The 21,420-nt window shown below is 39.3% G+C and overlaps 3 protein-coding genes across 8 annotated transcripts in view; 2 read left to right on the top strand and 1 right to left on the bottom strand.

The window, feature by feature from the left end:
• zgc:172302 (phospholipid-transporting ATPase ABCA1) overlaps window positions 1-4,352 on the top strand; it is a 31,031-nt gene extending 26,679 nt beyond the window's left edge. For all 4 annotated transcript variants that reach the window (XM_034213157.1, XM_034213156.1, XM_034213158.1 and 1 more), the window contains 3 exons: window positions 123-215; window positions 1,126-1,375; window positions 2,097-4,352. In XM_034213157.1, coding sequence (XP_034069048.1) covers window positions 123-215; window positions 1,126-1,375; window positions 2,097-2,576 — 823 coding nt within the window. In that variant the 3' untranslated portion in view covers window positions 2,577-4,352. The remainder of the gene's footprint in view (window positions 1-122; window positions 216-1,125; window positions 1,376-2,096) is intronic.
• Window positions 4,235-8,022, bottom strand: LOC117544261. Of its 3 annotated transcripts, none has more exons than XM_034213164.1 (3): window positions 5,615-8,022; window positions 4,919-5,107; window positions 4,235-4,518 (listed from the first exon to the last, which is right to left on the bottom strand). In XM_034213164.1, the coding sequence occupies exons 1-3, from the start codon at window positions 6,215-6,217 to the stop codon at window positions 4,516-4,518; spliced, it is 795 nt and encodes a 264-aa protein (XP_034069055.1). In that variant the 5' UTR covers window positions 6,218-8,022; the 3' UTR covers window positions 4,235-4,515. The 3 variants fall into 3 exon arrangements, with proteins under 3 accessions (XP_034069055.1, XP_034069056.1, XP_034069054.1); XM_034213165.1 differs by having other exon boundaries at window positions 4,240-4,518; window positions 5,011-5,107; XM_034213163.1 differs by having other exon boundaries at window positions 4,414-5,107.
• r3hdm4 (R3H domain containing 4) lies at window positions 7,012-19,549 on the top strand. Its single transcript, XM_034213166.1, has 8 exons — window positions 7,012-7,265; window positions 11,718-11,875; window positions 12,081-12,202; window positions 12,447-12,564; window positions 12,651-12,736; window positions 15,909-15,994; window positions 17,048-17,103; window positions 17,389-19,549. The coding sequence occupies exons 1-8, from the start codon at window positions 7,228-7,230 to the stop codon at window positions 17,490-17,492; spliced, it is 768 nt and encodes a 255-aa protein (XP_034069057.1). The 5' UTR covers window positions 7,012-7,227; the 3' UTR covers window positions 17,493-19,549.
• The last annotated feature ends 1,871 nt before the right edge of the window (window positions 19,550-21,420 follow it).

The raw sequence follows: 21,420 nt of genomic DNA, 5'->3' as shown, positions 1-21,420 counted from the left end.
CATTTAATAGAGCACTGAAACATCTAAATGAATATTCTACTGCTTCATCACATCTCTCCTAAGAATGTCCTCATAGTGTATGTATAAAAAGTGTTTAAGGTGTTTTTATCTTGTACGGTCAGTATGGAGGAATGTGAGGCTCTCTGCACCAGAATGGCCATCATGGTGAACGGCAGATTCCAGTGTCTTGGATCTGTACAACACTTGAAGAACAGGTAAGCTTACTTATTTCTGTGTAACCTCCATAACACAAGTTAAACAATGAATGAATGTTGGAGATTTGGGTTGTTATGTCTCACATCTCCACTGCGCCTAACTAAACCCCTCGCCTGTATCAGTTTTCAAATGCAAAGTGTGCTCCCTGATGTTCCCATGGAGATGAAACAATACAAGCTAGCAAAATGTATATAGGTTATTAAAATATTGCACCTTTTGTTGTGGAATATTTTCCAAGGCCCATAACTTTGACCCAGTGTATCAGTTCAAACTGTCCTGACTGAGCACAGGCACCTGTAACCTTGGCTGCTGTGCTCTGTGTTTTGTCTCCCTGTTCCTGCCTGTTGGCGTCAGCTGATAGAGGTGTTATCATTCTATCTTGTTATGCAGCATGTTGATGATGCTCTCTGAACTAGCTAAATACAGGGGTCTGGGGTAGAGTTCTTCAGAATTGACGTGGCAACTCTACCGTGGAGTCAGAACCTCTGACTCTTGGACTTGTGATGTGAATCCTCCGGCCGTTAACTCCAAATAAACCATCATGTGTTTGACATCAAAGCTACTGCTCTTCCCGTGTCTCCTTCCTGAGTCGGTGACTCCCACTACATAGCTACACAGAAGTTTCCTCTACACCTTTCATAGACATAAGTCAAAAAGTTCTTAACTGTCAAGGAACTAAAAAGTAAATAAGAATCACATACAGAATCAAACGATAAACCAGATCAAATATACAAGGGGAAAACATGCATAGGACATAACTTAAAACTAAATATACAGTATATCTGCAATATAGATCTACTGTAAATACCATTCTGAGTTTAACTTTTTCTATATTGTGTGTGTTTATATAATTAAATTCCATTAAACTGTATTCATTCATTGTATTCATTAAATGTCGGTATCTCCCAGGTTTGGTGATGGCTACACCATTGTTCTCCGCCTGATGGACAATATATCGGAGCCGGCCTCGTGCCCCATCAGCAGCTTCATGCAGAGCTCTTTCCCCAGCATCGAGCTGAAGGAGCGCCACCAGAGCGTGCTGCAGTTCCAGCTGCCCTCACACGCCTGCTGCCTGGCTCGGGTCTTCGAGGTTCTGGCCAACAACCACGAGGAGCTGGGCATCATCGACTTCTCGGTTTCACAGACCACTCTGGACCAGGTGAGAGCAACTCAAAATCCTGCATCTTGTGATGTAATGGTGCTGAACCGTGATTTTCTGTGGATAGAACTAAACCAATCTTTACATCTTAAATATCCTTAATGGAGCCAGTGAGTCACTTGCTCAATGGATGCTATTTCCCATGAGGCTTTGCTCTCTGGCTGGTTTTACAGTAAGGCAGCATCAATTAGATGATGAACAAACTATTGTTAAATTGACAATCATATGTCGACAATAAAGAGTATTGATAATCGTACTATATAACTCTAATTCGTATCTGCATTACCTATATTATCACGCACTCTCATTATTTGACATGAGTATGTGAAATATTACAATGGTACAACATGTAGATCGTCTTCTTATTTCAAGTTACAGTGTACTTAATGAGGGGTTGCCAAGTTGTATCAAATGGAAAAAAAGAAAGTGTTCATTAAATCTTCCAGCCACATTTATTGATATTTGGTGCAGCAGTTCTGTTCCAATATGTAAAAATGATTATTATAATAGTTTATTGTATTTTGTTACTATTTTTTCTATTTTTCAGGAAGAAATCTAGTTTCAACTCTTAAGTTTGTAGGTTTTGCTTTAAAAGTGGTCAGTTAAGAGATGTTAAGAACAAAAATGTGATGGCTAACTGACCATCATTACTGTCAGAGCAAACCAGGCTAATTTTAAATCACTCAAACAATGTGACATTAAACCTGATTCATTTTTATAGGTGTTTGTCAACTTTGCCAAAGAGCAGACGGATGACGACGTCCTCACTGATGTTATCATCAGCAACAGTACAGTACAGACCAAACTGACCACTTTGGTTAACAGGGTTAACCCTCCCACCATCCTTCCACTGCCGCCCATCACTCCCCCTCAGCCGAGCAAGAGCCCGCAGCAGCCCGCAAAATCATCTGGCAGCAAACCCAAGGAGGGGAAATCAAAAAAGCCCAAATCTGGCATGGTGAAATCTAAAGAGGGCAAAGCTAATGGGGAGAAGAGCAGCAGCATGGCAATGACACAAATACCTCAGAAAGAGGAGAAGGCTCAGAGGACGAGCCGGAGGGCCAGCGGTGGATCAGACAGCAGTTCTGGTGGAGCTCAGGGAGAAAGTAGTCAATCCAGTAAACGCAAAGCGGAGAGCTCCAGTCAAAATCCATCTGCACTGTTCATAGTCGACGGCAAAACACAGGACAGCGTACTGTGAATTGGACTGCTGCAACACAAGAAGTTTCGAACACTTGCTGTACGTTCATCCGAATGTTTTTCAGCGCAACAGGGCACAGGGTTAGAAGTGGAAGAGATGGACTATGAAAGTTACTGTAGGGGTAAATGTATCTCCTCTGAAAAAAGAAAGGTGAGTACCTCATAAAATGGCTTTGGTGCCTTGTTCACCTCGTTAACATATCTGTAGCTTTTATACCCTTTTTTGGGTTCATAAATCTTACACTGTCTTCTCTTTCTGCATCAATGTCATCAATCCAAAGTTGTAGATAATATTATGCAAGGCTCAATGTAAAAACAAGGGGTGGCGTTCCTCAGGGCTCAATCATTAGACCTCCCACAATCTCATCTTTACTTTGCAAAAAGCACTTTAAAAAAAAGAGAATGCTGCAAATGCTCAAACAATGACTGAAGATCAGGTGTTACATTAAATGATTAAGATGATTTTATGTATTAAAGCATTTAAGGGGTTGTTTCACAACAATATACAGTATATCTGTATAGAATTGTTACTGCGGGTTCATTGTGAAATACCTCTTAAATATTAAATGATGAACTTGACAAGTTTTTTTTTAATTAAACATTTATTTTGTCTTTTATCTGTCAAAATATTCAGATTTATTTTTCTTGTGTGTGGGTAACAGTCACTGTTGATCACTAATTAGGGCATATTTGGCTTTTGTATTTTAACAGTATGTCACATTTGAAAGCAAACTCAAACTTCCTGCACAGATCTTAAAGGTAGAGTAGGTCATTCACTTCAGAAAAACTTTGTTATATTCCATGGAATGCTCTTAACATCCCGATAGCAATGAATACATGAAATGCTTTGACAATAAATACATTTAAAAAATGTATCTCTGGAAGCCGTAGTACTGTAAAAAGCACGACCAATCATCTGAGCCGGCCCGGCTAAGTAACTGGATGGCCTTCCTGCCTGTCAGCCTTCCATCTCGTGCCCTCATTGGTCATGTGCGCGTTCGTGTGTGTTGGAGGAGGGGCTCTGTAAGAAAGTCTGAAGGAAGGGGCAGATATGTTTTGGCTGCGTACTTTCAAATTCTAGCGCACTCGAGCTGGTTTCTCCATTCTTACCTACCCTACCTTTTAATAGATCTGCAAATCTCAATTAATTATGACGTAACAAAGTGTTGTTAAATAATGCCAAACTGCAACAGTCAAAATTAAATTATATTTCAAATCAAATAGATCTGAGATCTATAATACAAATAATTAAAAATAGGGTTCAGTCTGACCAGCAAACACCAAACACAACAGATTTACCTTCAGTCAAAGCTGTTTTTTTTTTAAGATTCTTTCCATAAACTGTATTTCCTCTTTTTTCTATCATTCTGTCACAGCAGCTGACTGAATGTCCAAAGCAGGTTCTTACTGCACTGTTACATATTCAAAAGATTGTTACAAAAGTGACTATAGGCATGAAACAAATATATAACTGTTACAAGATCAAATGTTTGAAAAGGTTAATGTATTGAGAAGGCTGAAATGATGCAGGAACATAAAGATGGATTAAAAAGGATGTCATTTCTGAATGAACGTCTGTACAACTGAATGTAATGTTAATGTATTATGCTTGAAACGTTCTACTTGAACCTTAATGTATCTGTGCGTCTACTATAAGATGAGCATTATATACTGGAGATATGCTAGTATAGGAAAGGAGAAACGGGTATATGTCTGTTGTGAATGTTTTGTCCTGAAGGAAAATAAAACAATATGGTTTCCTGTATACTTTTTAAAACATGCTGTGCGTCCAGTTTGTTGTTTTCGGTGAATCACTGCTGTGCGTTGGAAGTCGGGAGATTTATCTTCGTCATTGTGAGGCTGAGCATCGGTGTTGATGCAGATAAAAGTGGAGGAAGGATCATCGGTTTACACGACATCTCCCCACTGATGCTACTGCTTCACTGTTCAAAGACAAGAGAGAAACCAAATGTAATGGATGGTTTTCTACACACTGGATCTACCAATATTGCCACGCTTATATTCCAGTAGTATTTAGACCATTATGGGGCTCTAAAATGAGTGTTAATGCTCTTAAGGATACATAATAAATGAATAAGGTTTCGTATATAATTTAAGGTAATAATCCTATAGGTAAAAAACTAAAATATTACACTATGTTCACCTCTGTTATAGCTATTATATGTGTACAGTCTTAAATTGATGATATTTAATTTAACTTTCAAATAAAATATGAACAATGCCGTAGCTTAAATGTAATCCTTGTAATGTACTACTGTATTCCCCCTTTGTATTATAGCTACAGTAAAATACAAGATTCTCAAAACCACCATGCATGCGTACATATTGGCCAAGTTTGTCTCCTGTGGTGCTTTTTTCTCTCAAGTGCTGCTCTCTAACAGCCACCAGGAGATGATCTGCTGGCCCTTCATCACCTCCTCTCCTCTTCCTCTTCAGTTTCTGTGTGACCATCTGCAGCAGAGTGTCCAGGCTGGACAGGGAGATGTCAGGAAGACGAAACTCTGGAGACCTCTGCAGAGAGAGAGAGAGTAGAGTCATTTAGACCTGTAGGGTGAGGATGTTTTAACCCTAACACTATCACAGACACATAACATTTCATCTAAAGCTGAATTGAGATTGACTCCTAATAATCTACAATTGCACCAAGGTGTGCGTATATGTACAATCATAATTGACATGAATGATATTACCAGATCAGCAGCTCTTTGAATAGCCTCTAATGTTTCCCCCTTAGCCTTGTTAGCAGAAGCGATTGACAGCTCTGAGATTAGTAGGTCATGGAAAGATGATATCCATTGCTTAATAAATAAAGCATGTGGGGGATTCCATCGTATTACGGTAATTTACCTATCATTATTTTTGTCTACTTTGTTTTCCATTTTCAATGGGTAATGATGCCTTTTTGTATTTGTTTATATCAAAACAAATCTTCATCTCCTGACCTGCTAACTATTTGGTTTTCCTATTGTATGTTTTATTTTCATTATTGTGTATTCAGCTGGTTTAGTAGGTACTCACACTTTTAGAGATCATGGGGTTGTCCATCCAGAACCTGCAGTCTGCTTCTTGTCCTTTAACCAACCCGTCGCCTCTGCAGTCTTTTGTAGTGACGTTTGGAGAGATGCCTCTTGTTTTTTCCGATAATCTGATAGGAGGCAGAGGAGTATGGCATCTCTTCTGACACTCACAAAACTCAGCAGCAGATTTAGGTTGAGTTACAGGTGGCAGCACAGAGCCAGAATTTAATGATTGTTCAATATCAGTATCCAAATGTAATCCCAGGAAAGAATCAAGTGTTTGTTCCACTGACTCATCTGTGCTGCTGGTTTCTGTGTCTTCTTGATTTATGCAGCTGCTGTTCTCTTTCTTCTCTTCGTCCACATTCTCCTTGGCTGCAGCCAGGACAGGCATCAGGTTGACACAAAGTCTCATTTTATTCCCTGAAGTCTCACATGTAGTAGCCTTGGTTGAGATCGAGTTTGAGGCGGAGACTTTAATCTTCTCCTTTGATGTCACGGTTCTCATCTGGGGAAGTGATATCTTCATTTTACCTACGATCATCGGAAAAGCGTCTGGTTCATGTTCTTCTAGTTTTATCGTCCTTGTCTTCTTTCTCATCATTCCAACAGTTGTATAAAAACACCTTTGATAATCTTTAATGGTGTGGTTCAAACATCTCTTGCAAATGCTTTTTAAATATAAAAAGAAATGACCTTTGCTGTGTTTTGTTTCTCTCAGACGCAACAAACTGAACAGCTCTCCTTTTCTCTCTAGCAGCAGTGAAAAGAAAAGCACAGAACAATTGGATGTTGCAGGCCTATAAAACTGGCTGTTATGGTAACATGCACACAAACTCCAGTCACCCTTAATCTGTGATTTGGGAGTCAATGTTTTTTGTTATTATTATTGTATCAAAGTCCCAAACAATACATTTGCTTTGGTTAGTGGTGCATAGACAAACAACTGTTTAAATAAATACTATTTGTAGTTATTTATTTAATTAGATACAATGTTAATGTTGAAAATAATGAAAGAGAGGCTGGAGAGGGCAAAACATATCCTGAGATGTGCTAAAGTTCAAAGTATTTAGAATAAAAAACAGGCAGAGATAAATAGGCCTTTGTGTATTTACGTGAAGATAATATTCAATGTAACAGGTATAAACCTATAAACAGGTGGAAAAGATTGTCGTTTACCGCCACGGCTATAATATTGTTAACAGTTATTTGTGTAACGCGATACAAATGTTCATAGGCTACATGTTATCATTACAGAAATAACACATTAAAGTACATAGTCAAATAATGATTGAAGGAGGAAAACACGTTTACAAAATACAAATGTTTTTAAATGTATTTAATATAATTGATATTGTTAAAGTGATTGTATGTTTTGAAGCATTACAACATGTAACTATAGCGACAGAGTAAGAGAGCTCCTCATTTCCTCCGCTCTGTGTTTCAGCTTCAGTTCACTGTCAGGCTAGCAGCCGAGAAGCGATCTTCCCACAACAACCCCTGCCAAACTCACCTTTTAAACTTGTCTTTCCCTCGTTATTGCGTCTTTTTGTTTCTACACGGTCCGTAAGGATACAAGGCGTGTTTTTCTTCCCGTGTTTGTGCAGGAATAAAATGGTGGTTTTGACAAATAATGAAGAACAGGATTATATGTGAGTAAAAATAACGCTAGCATGCTAGTTTGCTTTAGCTTGGATGACAGTTACATAGCCATTTTTACCACCTCTCGAGTGCCAGCTCTGTTGATAATCCTGCTCATTTGTTGACGTTACTTGGAGTTAAATCATCTGTATGTTAGCCGTTTAACAGCTGGCAGCTAACCCGCAAACCTGGATTATTTTGTTTGTGGCTCTTTAAATTCATGGTTAAATCTCGCCTGGGTGTTTACTTTATCTGATGAATCCTTCATTTGGCACTTGCTACAACACCGATTATTCGTATTATGTAGAGATTTCCTCGCTAGCATGTACAGTTCAGAGGGAACATATTGCTTACATTTAAAATATGGTTTAAAACTACATCAATGCTTCTGCCTGGTTACTTAGATTCACGATTGCTAAAGTTTGCATTTCAAGAGGAAATGATATATCTAGTGTTGGATAAACCCCACTAGACGGGAAGAGATTACATCAGATGATGTGGCTGTAGTGTTGCTAACAACCTGCAGGCTAAAAATGGCAACACCCACTGACCTACATCTGCAGCTCCTGCAGGAGGCCATTACTTCTCAGATGCATTTAGAAAGACTGCAGAGATAAGACACAAGCAGCACATTACAATAAATGAGATAATATACACCCTAAAGCTCTTAGCTATGGGTGGTTTAAGTAATGGGTAGTGATGGCAAAATGAAGCTTTGAATGAAGCATCGAACCACTTGGACAATTGTGTCGGAAATAGGTTCATTTCTCGAAGCTTCAGTTACAGCGACCTCTCCTGGCGACGTGCAAGGCTGCAGTGGGTTTAACGTATATTTGCCTTGAAAAATATTCGATACACACACACTAAGACTGAATATCATGTTCTATTTGCAATCAAAGATTGATAATTGTGTGTATTGGGTTATTGAGAAGAGACTAGAGTGCTGTAAAAAAAAATTGGGAGGAGAGGGCCTTTTAACAGTTAGGCCAGGCATCCTCAAACTACGGACTCCGGTCCGGATCCGGACCGAACCAGCACTGTCTCCGGACTCTGAGCAAATTATACTTTTCATATGTATGATCTCTCTGTATTATATGAGAGACATCGCCACAACGCATTCGCAACGAGTCAAAATTCTCCGCTATGTCCACTGCAAACAGCGCTCTGCATGTCTGACTGTTCCACTGTGTTCCACCTGTGTGTGTCAACGCTTTGGTCCAATCACATTCAGCATCCAGTCAGCGTTTTTTCCCCCCAAACAATCTGCGAATCAGAGGCACAGTAGGGCGGGTCTTCGCGGAATGCGGGTGGGAAAAATGTGTGTGTCTCTTTCAACCTGTCTAACTCAGAGCGAGAATTAAAAAAAAAAAATTCAGAGCGAGAGTTAACAGCTCATCTAGTTCCATCTGTACTGTAGCTAGTAGCCTAGTTTCACCTACTGGGGTGGCAACTGACACCCTAAAAATAGGCCTTGCCACCCCAGCTGCCACCCCAGTTGGCAGCTTTGTTTTGAAAGAAAAGTTGTGGCTCATCGGACATTTATGAGAGAAAGTCTCTAATGTCCGAGTGCAAGTGAATGCAGCACAAGATGCACGTCATGTAACCCCTCCCCCGGTCCTGGCGCGAGCGTGGACATACGATTTGGCGGCGATTTCATTTTTAACTGGACGGCGCAAAACGAGAAGCATTCGGACTCAAGCACTGAAGGAATGAGGTATTTGCGGTCTACAATGACAGAGAAGAGACTGTCAGTTTGGCTGCACTCAGCATTGAATCAAAACGCACTAAAGCTGTTGATCTTAATACGTTTGTGAGGCGTTTTGCTGAACAAGATGGTAATCGCCGCATTCAGCTGTAATAGACATGCCAACTTGATGCTCTGCTCACGGATGAGCATACACAACTATTAAGATGATGACCTTACGTGTGTAAATATATTGTTTTCTTTGAGGGGGTCTGCCCCCAAAAAACTGTTTTAAGTCCTGAGAAAGTCAAATAAGACGGTGTGTAAAACTACACTGCCCAGCCAAAAAAAAGTAACCACTTTGATTGAACTAGGCCAGTAGGTAAGGACTTTCCACTGGATAATAACTGCAGTATAAAAGAATGCATGACTGAAGTGATGGAGACCATGTTGAAGGCAAACAAAAAGAGGAAATAACAGGTCAAGCAAATCCCCCTCTCAGATTCCACAGCAACCAGAAGAACATAAATACTGGCTGGTGATTTGATTCATCAGCTTTGTGATGGAATAGAAAATGCACAGTGCATTTCCTTAGCTGTGGGTGAGTCCACTGACACCACTGACAATGCTCAGTTGCTGGTGTTTGTGAGTTGTTATGATGAGGCAAAGGGGGAGTTTGTTGAAGATGTGTTGGGCCTGACGAACCTCAGTGGACACACAAGGGGGCAAGACATTTATAAAGCAATAATGGGAATGCTGAATGAAAGAGGGTGCAGCTGCCTTTATTCATAACTGTGCAGCTCTTACACTGCGACTCTGAGGGGTCAAGCACAGACACAACAACAATGAAAACTGCTGCATACAGATTATTTTTGTTTTTGCAACCTCGTGTTAAGAATCTTGTTGCAATTGTTTAAAAGTTTGAATGACCGTAATAAACGGACCTTTGTCTTATTGAAACATTTATTTTGGACCTTTAAGATTTGTATTTGAGTACCCCTGAGTTAGGCTATTAAAGTATTAAAGTTGAAAAGCAATGATTAAAAGTACATCCATTCCGGGCTTTGAACCAGCTGCGCGGAGGACATCGCCTCATTCGGGCCGCCGGCTTTACCCACTGGGCTATCTATTCCTTAAAATATTGAACTGTTTTTATATTACTGATAATTGTCTTTTTGTTCACAACTTCTCCACATTTCGAAGTGTTTCCCGAGCCAGAACGACCTATCTTTCTTCCTGGCTTGCTCTATAATGATACGACAATTCAAATGCAACAATGCAAACTACGACGACCCACACATTGCGCATTGTTTAGAGCGGTCATAAAGTGTTGAAGCGCTCAAATTCAGTGCATTGAATCGCGTGAATGGCCCGCGAACCAGTCAAGTGATTCATTCAGGAAATGAAGCAGTTGCTGGTTCGGACGTCACATGTCACGTGATTTGAAGCAGTTGCTGCTTCTGACGTCTTATGTCACGTGATTTGAAGCAAGCTTCGAAGCACTGCTTCTATGGAATAGGAAGTCCAGGGTTGAAGCGCCGTTCGAAGCTTCAGTGTCAAACTGCCATCACTAGTAATAGGGTATCATCTTTCACAACCACTCTTTTCTTGCCAATAACATTTTGTTGTAATGATATACTGCATTGTAGCGTAGGTCTTATCCCTGAACGAATAAATTAAACTTTTTAGACACAGAAACAGAGGGATAGCCCGGTGACCTAGCTACTGAATTTTACAAAGGAAAAATAATAAATCAATTCACTTTCAACATAAAATGTCTGTATTTTTGTTAACTCCAAATAATAAATCAGTACATCAAACAAACATACTCGTGTCACAGACCATTTACCAGATAAACTTAACTCCAATACATACAAACAAATAAGCCAAGTTAACTCACAAAACATCAATACATCCTGGGGATTGACTGTGAGTGAGTGTGGGGGAGGGGAGAAGTCTGTTTTTTCCTTTGTCACTTAGTTTAGGAGTGTATTTCAGGGGATAAGGATGTGTGAAAGTAAAGTTGTAAAGTTCAGCTTTTCCAGTCCAGTGTGTGTGTGTGTATAGAGTGCTAGAGGAGGAGAAATTATATTGGTGTAGTGAGAACCACTTATCTGAGGGTGACAGGCCAGAATAGCTCACTGGATTGCAGGGTTAACTTGGAAGGGAAAAGTTGAATGTTTCCCCAACAGCTCCTGGGTTCAGTGGCAAAAACTCCCAAAATATAGCCTGATTCAGCTGATGAAGTCCTCAAGAATCCACTTTTCTCCTTGTAGATTCCGACTTCTTCTTGCTTCTTTCTCCCTCCTTCAAATGCCATGCTGTCCTCCTTTTAACAGCACACAGGTGCCAAGCATTCTCTTGATTGTTTCCTCCAGTTTCTCTCAGGGGTGCTTGATTAGCCACTCCCCTTTTTCTCAGGGAACTTGTAGGAGTGGGTTTACTTTCTCCCTGTCCTGCTACAGCATGGCTGTACTGATGCAACGTTTCACCTTGTCATTCAGATCATTTGCAATAGACTAAGTGTGCTTTCTCCTGTGCTGTGCCTTTCACCATCACCCCTCCTTCATACCCGATATACTGTATGTTCCTCAAAACTGAAGGGTTATACTTTTTTCTGAATGCCTTTCCCTCGTGGTTAAAGACATTGGAGGAATGTTAAAATAGTCATAGCTTCATACAATTACTGTTACCTATAAGATTTGAGGTGCTGTTACTTCCTCTTTAGAAGTTGTGTGACTAAATGACCTATTGGGACATTTGTACTGTGTTTTCTCAGCCTGATAGAGGAGCGTCAATGCAGCTCCCTGCCCAACTCTCCAGCCAAGCGAGTGTCTCCCACCAAAAAGAAGCAGTTCTATATAAACCAAGCCATCCGCAACTCTGACCTCACTCCTCGAGCCAAAGGCAAGAAGAGCCTTCGCCGACTGGAGAACAGTAAGATCTTTCTATAAGTGATATGATGTTGTTATCTGCAGCAGGATGAGCAATGCCGGACAATCCTTAAAGACTGAGTGCCTTAAACAGTGAAAAACAACATTTACATTGAATCGTCACCTCTTTTAAATCCTCCATCTGTCCTTAAGTGTTGCTCATATCACAACTGTCCATGTCTTTCTTTCCCTTCTTCTCTTATAACCAGCTCGCTACCTTGCTAATCTTCTTGAGAAGGATGAGTGCACCAAAGATGATCTGGAAGTTTGCAGTAACCCAGCGATCCCATCCATCTTCACTGAAGCCTGCACCAACGGAAACTACATAGAGGTAAGTTGTCTTCAGCTGGGCTCAGAGAATATCTTAGGTCTTTCTTGGTTTTGGATTTCTTTAGTTTTTCCCAACACTAAAAACAGTACAGACAAGTTTTGGGGGAGGTTTTTCCTTTTCAACTCCTGACAAAAGCCAGAGACCAATAGCTTGTCTTGCTCCAAACATCACATCTTAGAATCTAAAAGCGCTCATTAAAGAAATATATGTTAAAAATGTGCTTTTTATTCTCTTTCTCTTTTAGCCATGGAATGACTTCATGAATTGCTCAGGCGAGGAGCAGGAGAAGCTGCTGTCTCTGCTGGAGCTGGAGGGGGCCAAGAAGAAAAGCACCAGCGGCCCGCTCAAAGACGAGAGGAATGGTGAGCATCTCGGCCTGTGATTCTTTGTAAGCCGGCTGTTGAGTAAAGTGCGGCTGTTTGTATGACCCTCACTCATCTCTGCACAGTAAATCCTGCCTTCAGCGCTCAGGACTTCTTCCAGAGGATCGATCGCAGACTGCGAGCGACTCTCAAACGGAAACAAATCCCCATGGTGAGCTTCATCTTCTCCGTACCTACAGTGGCTTTAAACTTAAAGGTCCCCTATTATACTGTTTTTCATCAATATATTATACAGGGTTTCCCACACATAGACTATACTTGGGCGGGCCGCCCAGGTATATTAACGGCCGCCCAAGTATATTTCGCGACCCATTTAGGTTTTTTTTTTTAATCATTTTTTTTTTTATTCGTCCGTGACCACAACGCCATCTGCGATCGATTAACTTGTGGACAATGATCCCTCGCTCCCTTGCTCTGATCTCGCCTCCTTCTGGCCTGTTAAGTGGCCTGCCTCACACAGGGTGACTGGCTGTCCACATGATGTGGCCTGCCGACATGGCCACTGTCATACAGATCATAAATCAAAGCTGAGTGTTTAGATAGTTCACTTAGTCTAAGTTCTCAGTGGGTCTCAAACGGTGTGGTCACCATTTATGTAAACACATATTTCCATTTGAGAGGTTAGTGATTGGTCTAATGCAGGGGTCACCAACCTTTTTTAGGATGAGGGCTACTTTAAAAAAATAAAACAAGTCGGGGGCTACTTTTACTCCTCTTTTTTTTGTTTTTTGCAGTGTATATATTTAGCACATTTTAACATTATTATATGCTTATCTTTAACCTTTGTGTGCTGTTTGGGTCTGTGGGACCCGTTTTCAGTGTTTACTAAAATAACATGCAATTTAATTATTTTAACCTGCTTTATTTGGGGACGGGCCTCACCTCCTCTAAATGAAATGCATCAATTTGGTGCACTTTGAGCACAACATGAATTTATGGATACAGCTCTCAACACTCAGATGAAAGGGAGCTGTATACTTTTCAAGAATCCAAACATCTTTAGAATATGATCACAACCAATAATAAATCATTTAAACTTGTTTATTCTTATCTTGTGTTACCACATTCTTTCTTTTTATTTATGCATATTTTACTAATCACTCCCCTTTTAAACTGTTTTTGTACTGTCCTATTGTACACATTGGAATGATTTCTTACTTTATCTATATTAAATAGATAAAGGGGTACACTCACACACACACACACACACACACACACACACACACACACACACACACACACACACACACACACACACACACACACACACACACACACACACACACACACACACACACACACACACACACCCAGGCTGTGTGGTGGCGATGACGGTTTGCGTTAACAAATAATAATAAACATATCTGTAAAGTGGGGGGACACAAACGGGATTTCGAAAAGTGCTGGGGACATGTCCCCACTGGAGATTACGCCATGCGTGTGTGGTCAAGTGCAATAAATAAATATGCAAGTTGCAACACACACAGTAAAACTCTGCCCCTCATGTGCTGTATAGGCTGGCATGATAGGCTGTTCAATGGGGCTGATGTGTTGTGTAGATTCTGCCAGAAGGAAAATTAGCCGGGAGGTGCCACATTGCTTTTCTTCCCGACTGCAACGCTGGTCCATGGATGTATAATAAGAATGCGCTGGTCCCGCAAATCAAGCAAGAACGTGATTGGTCGATATTCATTGTGGGGGAGGGGGGAGGAGGGGTGTTAGATATAGAGTTGTAGTAAGTAGATAGAGTTTGCTATGATTTTAGTTTCGTTTATGCATGTGGTAGATTCTTTTAATTACATTTCCTTTTTTGTTTTGTGTATTTTATACATTTTGGATTTTCTTGGCGAGCTATTTTTAGAACGTGGCCGGCGGGCGCCTCACGTTGCCCCTGCGGGCGACTGAGTGCCCGCGGGCACCGTGTTGGCTACCCCTGGTCTAATGGATAGTGAGGTGGGCTGAAGATCGGAAGGCTGTGAGTTCAAATCCCGCCAGGAACACCACCACTAGTGTGCCCTTGAGTAAGGCACTTAGCCCTTAGTTACTCCAGGGAGAATGTCCCTGTAATCGGTCATTATAAGTCGCTTTGGATAAAAGCGTCAGCTAAATGAAATGTAATGTGATTAGTAAAATATGCATGAATAAATAAATAAAAAGTTAACTAGGTGAAAAAAGGTAAGATACACTTTTAAAACTTGTTGAGAGAAAACTAGTCTTTGCTGCTGCCTCAAAGAGGAGCAGGGGGAGAGGAGGGAGACAGGAGAGGCTGATTCAGGAGCACAGACACACTCACAACTATAAATGAACCAAAAATAAATTAATAAACAAGTTTCAGTGTTTTTTTCATATTGGAAAAGGTATGTTATTGGTTATGGCCATGATTTTATGATTATTGAAATGTATACAGTTCTGTTTAATATAGGTGTTTCCATAGATCTAGTCTCTTTATTTCCCCCTCAAAATGCACCAGATTGATGCATTTAACTCCGAAATAAAATCTTACCGGGGGGGCATGCCCCTGGACCCCCCTAGAGGATTTGAGGTCGACCCCCCCCTAAAAATCACATGGATAGGTTCCTAAATACATTTATAAATACATTTTTTTTTAAAAATAGTAATTCATTTCCATATGTTCATGTGTGGGGGTAGTAGATTTAAACTATAGGGCTATCATTATGGGCCCTGCCTGTATCTGTTCGCTCTGCCATCGCGTGAAGGGTCTGCTAACAAGCGACCAACAGAAAGGTTAATGTTGTTGCACGTCACCTCAACCCCCCCCACCCCCGCTACCACCACCCCCCAAGTATATTTCAGATCTGTGGGAAACACTGTTATAGGTCTCAGATATATACAAACATGTCCCTGAAGTGTTTCCTGAGACTTTCAGAATCTCTTTACACAGAGGGTACACATGTTTATGTATAAAAGACATGACAAAGTGGATTTTGCACAATAGGTGACCTTTAAGTCAAAGTCTCAATTTGTGATCAGTTGTCTGTCCGTACGGTGAACAAATACCTGGTGGACTAGTCCTTCCTGCATCTCTGCTGTGCATCAAACCCAGAGGCTTCACTAGCTTGTTGTCTCGCAGTCACCATCACACAAATATGTGTTTCCTTTTCCTAGTTGACGTCAAAACAGTGACGGGCTGTCACAGATTTTTTCAAATGACAAACATGTTTAACCACAACCATGACTCAGCAAGAAAGCCCGCAGAGGTTCAGTTTTTTTTAGCTCAAGCACAAACCAGGCTTGGGGACTCATGATGGGATGTAGGTTGATCCTCCTGGCTGCCACCCAATGTGTTGTTTCTCTCCTCACAGGGAACTCTGGAAATACTTGAGGAAAACGTCCTGAGCTTCTTCATCGCTCAGCCCAACTCTGTTTACACAACCAACCTAGCCAGCAGGTAGAGATCCTTTTTCTATATTCAGTGTAGGGCTGCTCAATTAATCGTATTTTAATCGCAATTACGATTTTGGCTTGCAACGATTATGAAAACAACATAATCGAAATAAAACGATTTATTTATATATATATTTTATTATTATTATTATTATTATTTATTTTTATAATATTATTTTTTGTTGGTTTTTCAGTTGAATTATACTTAAAGTTCAGGGTAATCAACTGTTCAAAACACACTGTTCACATTTTTTTTTTCAATAAATGGATGTTTTCAAAGTAAATGGATAATCGTTTTTAATAATCGTGATATAAATTATTGACCCAAATAATCGAGATTATGATTTTTGCCATAATCGAGCAGCCCTAATTCAGTGTATATGCAGGTTTTAAAAAAGCTTTGAATTGAATTCCCCTCAAATAGAGAGATATCAAGAAGTCTTCAAACTAATACACAGAAGTCCTTCATATTAATTTGTTGCCTGCTGATGTTAGTTTATAAAGATGTGTTTTGTCAGATGACGTCCCATTGGCAGGCATTGTACATCTTTAGTATTCCACCTACATATTTAATTCCAAAAGTGACATCATGTAGTAGGATGATTTAAAATCCTTTCCATAGTATTATAAATGCCCAACTTCTATGTTGTCATCTGATAAGCCTCCCCTCATGGATGTGTTATTGAAACTGAACTTCCTGGATCCTGTTTCCACTCTTACGGGTACCTGAAACAACAGAACCCACCGATGCAGCAACCTTTTGTTGTTTAAACACTTCATCTGACAGACATGCAGGCTAATGGCTCTAGGTGATACATCTTGGTCATGTTTCCCCACCTGGAAAACCAGTTTGTATTAGACCCACACAATGAAGGGAGGAAGGTAGCAACAGCAGGACAAACATTAAACAAAACAGGAAGGGTACAAATCTCAAATGATCGACATTAAACAAACACAGAGACCAAGTGTATTGATGTATGTTGGGAAACTTGATGATTGTTTCTCCAAATGGTTAGAAAACACTGAGGGGAAAATAATATCTCTGTTTGTGCATCAGCTTTGAGAGGCTGCTGCTTCACGCCGTCTGCCAGTACATGGACCTCGTCTCTGCAAGTGAGTGGAAAATAATGCTTTCTATCGCTTCCTAATATTTGTGTTTGAAATGCATCAATGCAAATCAATGCCTTGCTTATAATTGACAAACATACTTATAAAGACCTGACCTCAGCACACAAACAGTTGTGTTAAAGCTTTTGAACTCTACGTTTCATACAAATTAGATTATTGTGTTTGTATAATCGTATTGACACAGTCCGGCTGCACGTAAAAGGCCAGCTAAAGGTTTTTTCAGCCGCATGAGAGAGATCAAAGTCTTTTCCTTTTTTTTTGGACCTTCAGGCAGCGACTACAACGGGTCCCGTCAGACTGAGGTGGTGAACAAGCAGGAAGAGTTCCTTCCTCCTGGGCTCCTGCTGTCGGCCCACTTGGAGCAGATGAGCTGAGCCATGTTTCCTCCTCAGAGCTCTGCGGCAGCCAGGTGCTCCGACAGGTGGAGATAAATCTGTTTGTCTGGATAACGTCCGCCTGGTTCCTTCCTTCCTTCCTTTTTCCTCTGTCTGGTCTCTGGTTTCTGTATCCATAAATACGTGAGAGTTTATCAACGCCTGAATGCAGACGGGTATACATCCTAAACATTAGCATGTTAGCATGCTAACTGTTGGCATGTGAGTATGCCGCAGATAGAATTCAGCTCAAAGCCTAGCTAAGCCTGAGTACATGAGGGTGACATAGTTACAATTTCCTTGCCTTGAGAATAACCCTTTTGATTTTATCCTCAGGCAAAATGCTTTAATTTCTGCCAAACAGAAAATGGTCTGTGTTGTCAAAGCAGTTTCTCATTCAACCAAAAATGTTGTTGTCTGGTGTGAAAGAAAGCATCATGGAGCTGTGTGGCTCGATTGAACTACTGTTTTCATTCTTGGGATCAAATGTTTTCCATGTTTTCCAAGTCAATTAATTAACATAATAATGTTATATGGATTGTTAATTCTTCATTTTAAGAATATTATAACCTCACAACCTGATTGTTGATCTTGAATTCACAACTAGGTATACATAATACAAACAAATCACACTTGTTTCAATTTCCAAAGAACAAATGGCAACAGTTCATAATCCTTGAGATTAGCATTCAAATTAATTTATGAGTTGTATATTAGAGCAACGGTTAGTCAAGAGTTGATCTATCTGTCCCTTTTCACAGTGCAAATGATAGCATTTAGAAACGACTGTTAAGTAAAACATCTTTCTTTCCAAGCACAAATTCAGAACAGTACATAATGACAATATTAACCTAAAAAGTAATGGAATAATTACTTAAATAACAGACTTGTATAAAATATATCTGTGCAGCTCTGTGCAGGCTGCAAGGAGTCATAGAGACATGTTGCAAAGGTGCTAAGACTGAGGTATGCATAAGGAAATATATCACTGCCTGTAGGGTCATCCTGTAGGGCATGAACATGTATCATTCGCTCTTCATCTGAGATACAGAAGTAAATTATTTGCTGGGAAAGTCATTCTTAAGATTCTTCTTCTTTTAAGGTACAATTTATTGGATATTTCTTTCATTTTGTCTTTCTCTGCTGGCTTTGTCAAGTGTTATCACCTCGACTACTCGGCATCAGGAACATTCTTTCCCCGATACACACTAAAGTACATGATTGTGTATGTATAGTATGGCAGCACTGTGGCTGAACAGGTTGCTCATGTGCTGCTTTCAATGCACACTGGTGTAGACGAGGTGTGAGTGTTATATCAGTCAATAATCAAAGACAAGCAAAGGAACTGTGCTATAGTCATAAACTGCTTATGTCTGTACATTTCAATGTATTCAAGGCTTTCTTGCTACATGCACAATGCTCACTAGGTTTACACACAAGCATAACATTACAAGCATATCTTTTTTCACATAAACATTTAATATTGTTACTACGGTTTTAAGTAGAATGTCCAATAGATGTGTTACACTGGTAGAAATAAAACCATGTTACTTTGTTTTGATGATAAAAGCCTGCAGAGTTTTGACTCTGTATGAACATTAACTCTTACAACAGCACTTCTGCCTTATGAATACAAGTTTCTATGTTTTTTTCTACATTTGTACTTGACTGGATTTTGGAAACAATGTGTAAAAAAACTTGACATGGTGCATTTTGTTGTCAACCAAAGTTTGTGTGTTTGTTTGCGTTGAAATGTTATTTCTCAGGCTCTGAATGTCACGTAGTTCATCTCACATGGTGTCATCTTCTGTGTACTGTGTCCTTCAACATGAACTTGTTTTGGTCATGTTCACCCCAACACGGCGGGGCGCTGCCAACTTTTTAAATATAATAGAAGTAGTTGTGCCTGTAAAATATGAACTCAGATGATTTACTTGTTTATACACTTTATATACTAGTCAAAAACATCTTTGTGTATTTAATGATATGTGTGTACTACAGCAATTATTTATAATTATCACTGCATCTATTAAAAGGATTTCAAATATTTCTCCTTATATGATTGTGTAATCTTTGTGCACCCTTTTTGTATGTACCATCTTCCCTTATTAACATTGTATGAATATCATAGTATTCAGATATTCCACTTGTGTTGTAAAAGTAGCACAACTCAACTGCAAAAATACAACTCCTGGAGTTATAATGCTACATATTTACAGAAGTAGAAGCAACAACATCTGAGAGTATATCAAAAGTGAAAGTGTGATTTTAGAATGTTATTTTATCTTTTTAATTTCAATTAAATTACTAGATTAATGTGATTGCATTGACATAAAGTAAAATGTACTTAGTGACTTTCAATCACTCTGTCAAACACTGCAGATTCTCTGTTTGATTTCCATTTACACTTTGAAAGTCTGTATTAAGGCTTTTCCAATGTTTGCTTCCAAACATGTAACTTACAATTTTGTAAGTAAGATATCAAATCAAGTGATAAGCATTATGCAAAGATATTAAATACTAGAATCCCATTTATTCAGGATAAATAGAGGATTTTAATAATAAAAAAAGATGATGAATGAGATTTAGTTTTGGAGATTGTTGAGTGAATGTTTAAAAAAATCTCGAATTATAATTGTGTAAAGTTTAACATGACAGTGTAGACCTTTAGTGGTGGTGTCTGGTGTGGTAACCAGGAATCCTCTGGGTTTGCTCTGACTTGGCACTAGAGGGCGTAGTTGTACAAACAAATACAGCCACTCCTAGATGAAGTATTCAGACCCTTTACTTAAAGTACTAATAACAAACTGTTATCAGGAAACTGAACTGAAGTATAATGAATGCAGAACAAATATGTTACGGTTGAAGTGGACCTAATCAATGATTATTTAATGGTTATTTTTGATTAATAAGGATTTTTCTACTGATCATTTACTCCATAAATCGATCAATTGTTTGGTTTTATAAAAAAACCAATGCATTCATTTTAGCCATATGATTAAAATACTTACAAGTACCTTAAATGTGAACTTCATCATCTACTAATGAAGGCTGGATACCCACAGAGCTCAATGAAAGCTAAAACCTTTTTTGGCAGTAAACTGCATAATTTCAAACATCCTGTTATTAAATGAAAACAAACAAGCAGAGGTAATGATATAACAAACATCGATTCAATGAATACAACGTATAGGCCCGGCTGACAGATACGACTCATTAATATTGAACCTAACTTTGAAGCATCGCTTAAACATTTATTAGTAAAGTCTTGTGATGTTCTCGTTTTGTCTATTCCCCTTAAATATTTAAGTTCAAATTCAATTATCTGATGAATGTTTCTCCATATGCAAGAACATAAACTGAAACATTAAAATGATCAACATCAAATAAATGAATCACTTTATCATGAACGCATACATTAGAAGAAAAAAACACTTTCAGGCTGAAAAACACTGCCCAAAATATGTATGTGTGAGTTTTCTGTTATGTAATGTACTTTGAACTCTTATTTGACTTGAAGATATGAACATTAGGTAGAACAAAATGCTTTTAATATTAACCCTTGAGTGATTAAAACTTTTTTCAAAGTGTTGAAAGCTTGATTATTTCTGAAAAATGATTTATGTTTTGCACTTTGTTGTGTTCTCTCATAAACGTTTTCATTTTGTTGCTCGACATCATAGGGAGTATAAAACTATTAATTTCCTGTGTTGACAACACCCAGGCTGAAACGTATCAGTGAGTGTTTCATTATGTTGATGTTTAATTTGAAGTGTGAAGTGGTTACAGTTGTCATTAACAAAGTTGGCCCATTTAATTTTAATTTCTCACTGTGTCACACCACACACGCTTCTCTCCTGGATACCATTACATCTGAGTAGGGAGGGGGAGGATAATTTTTCTGTTTTAAATATCTCAAGCTCTTTAT

Source organism: Gymnodraco acuticeps, unplaced genomic scaffold, assembly GCF_902827175.1.
Source record: "Gymnodraco acuticeps unplaced genomic scaffold, fGymAcu1.1, whole genome shotgun sequence".
Lineage (NCBI taxonomy): Eukaryota > Metazoa > Chordata > Actinopteri > Perciformes > Bathydraconidae > Gymnodraco > Gymnodraco acuticeps.
Note: the sequence above shows the minus strand (reverse complement) of the source record. Positions and strands in the feature narration are given on the sequence as shown.

What these genes read in the sequence shown, in the direction of transcription:
- LOC117544261 (XM_034213163.1), bottom strand. Translation starts at nt 6,217, where the DNA reads ATGATGAGAAAGAAGACAAGGACGATAAAACTAGAAGAACATGAACCA. An exon ending in ACCCCATGATCTCTAAAAGT is followed by an intron (nt 5,108 to 5,614) that starts GTGAGTACCTAC and finishes CTCTCTCTGCAG; the next exon opens with AGGTCTCCAGAGTTTCGTCT.
- r3hdm4 (XM_034213166.1), top strand. Translation starts at nt 7,228, where the DNA reads ATGGTGGTTTTGACAAATAATGAAGAACAGGATTATAT. An exon ending in ACAACCAACCTAGCCAGCAG is followed by an intron (nt 15,995 to 17,047) that starts GTAGAGATCCTT and finishes TTTGTGCATCAG; the next exon opens with CTTTGAGAGGCTGCTGCTTC. An exon ending in CATGGACCTCGTCTCTGCAA is followed by an intron (nt 17,104 to 17,388) that starts GTGAGTGGAAAA and finishes TTGGACCTTCAG; the next exon opens with GCAGCGACTACAACGGGTCC.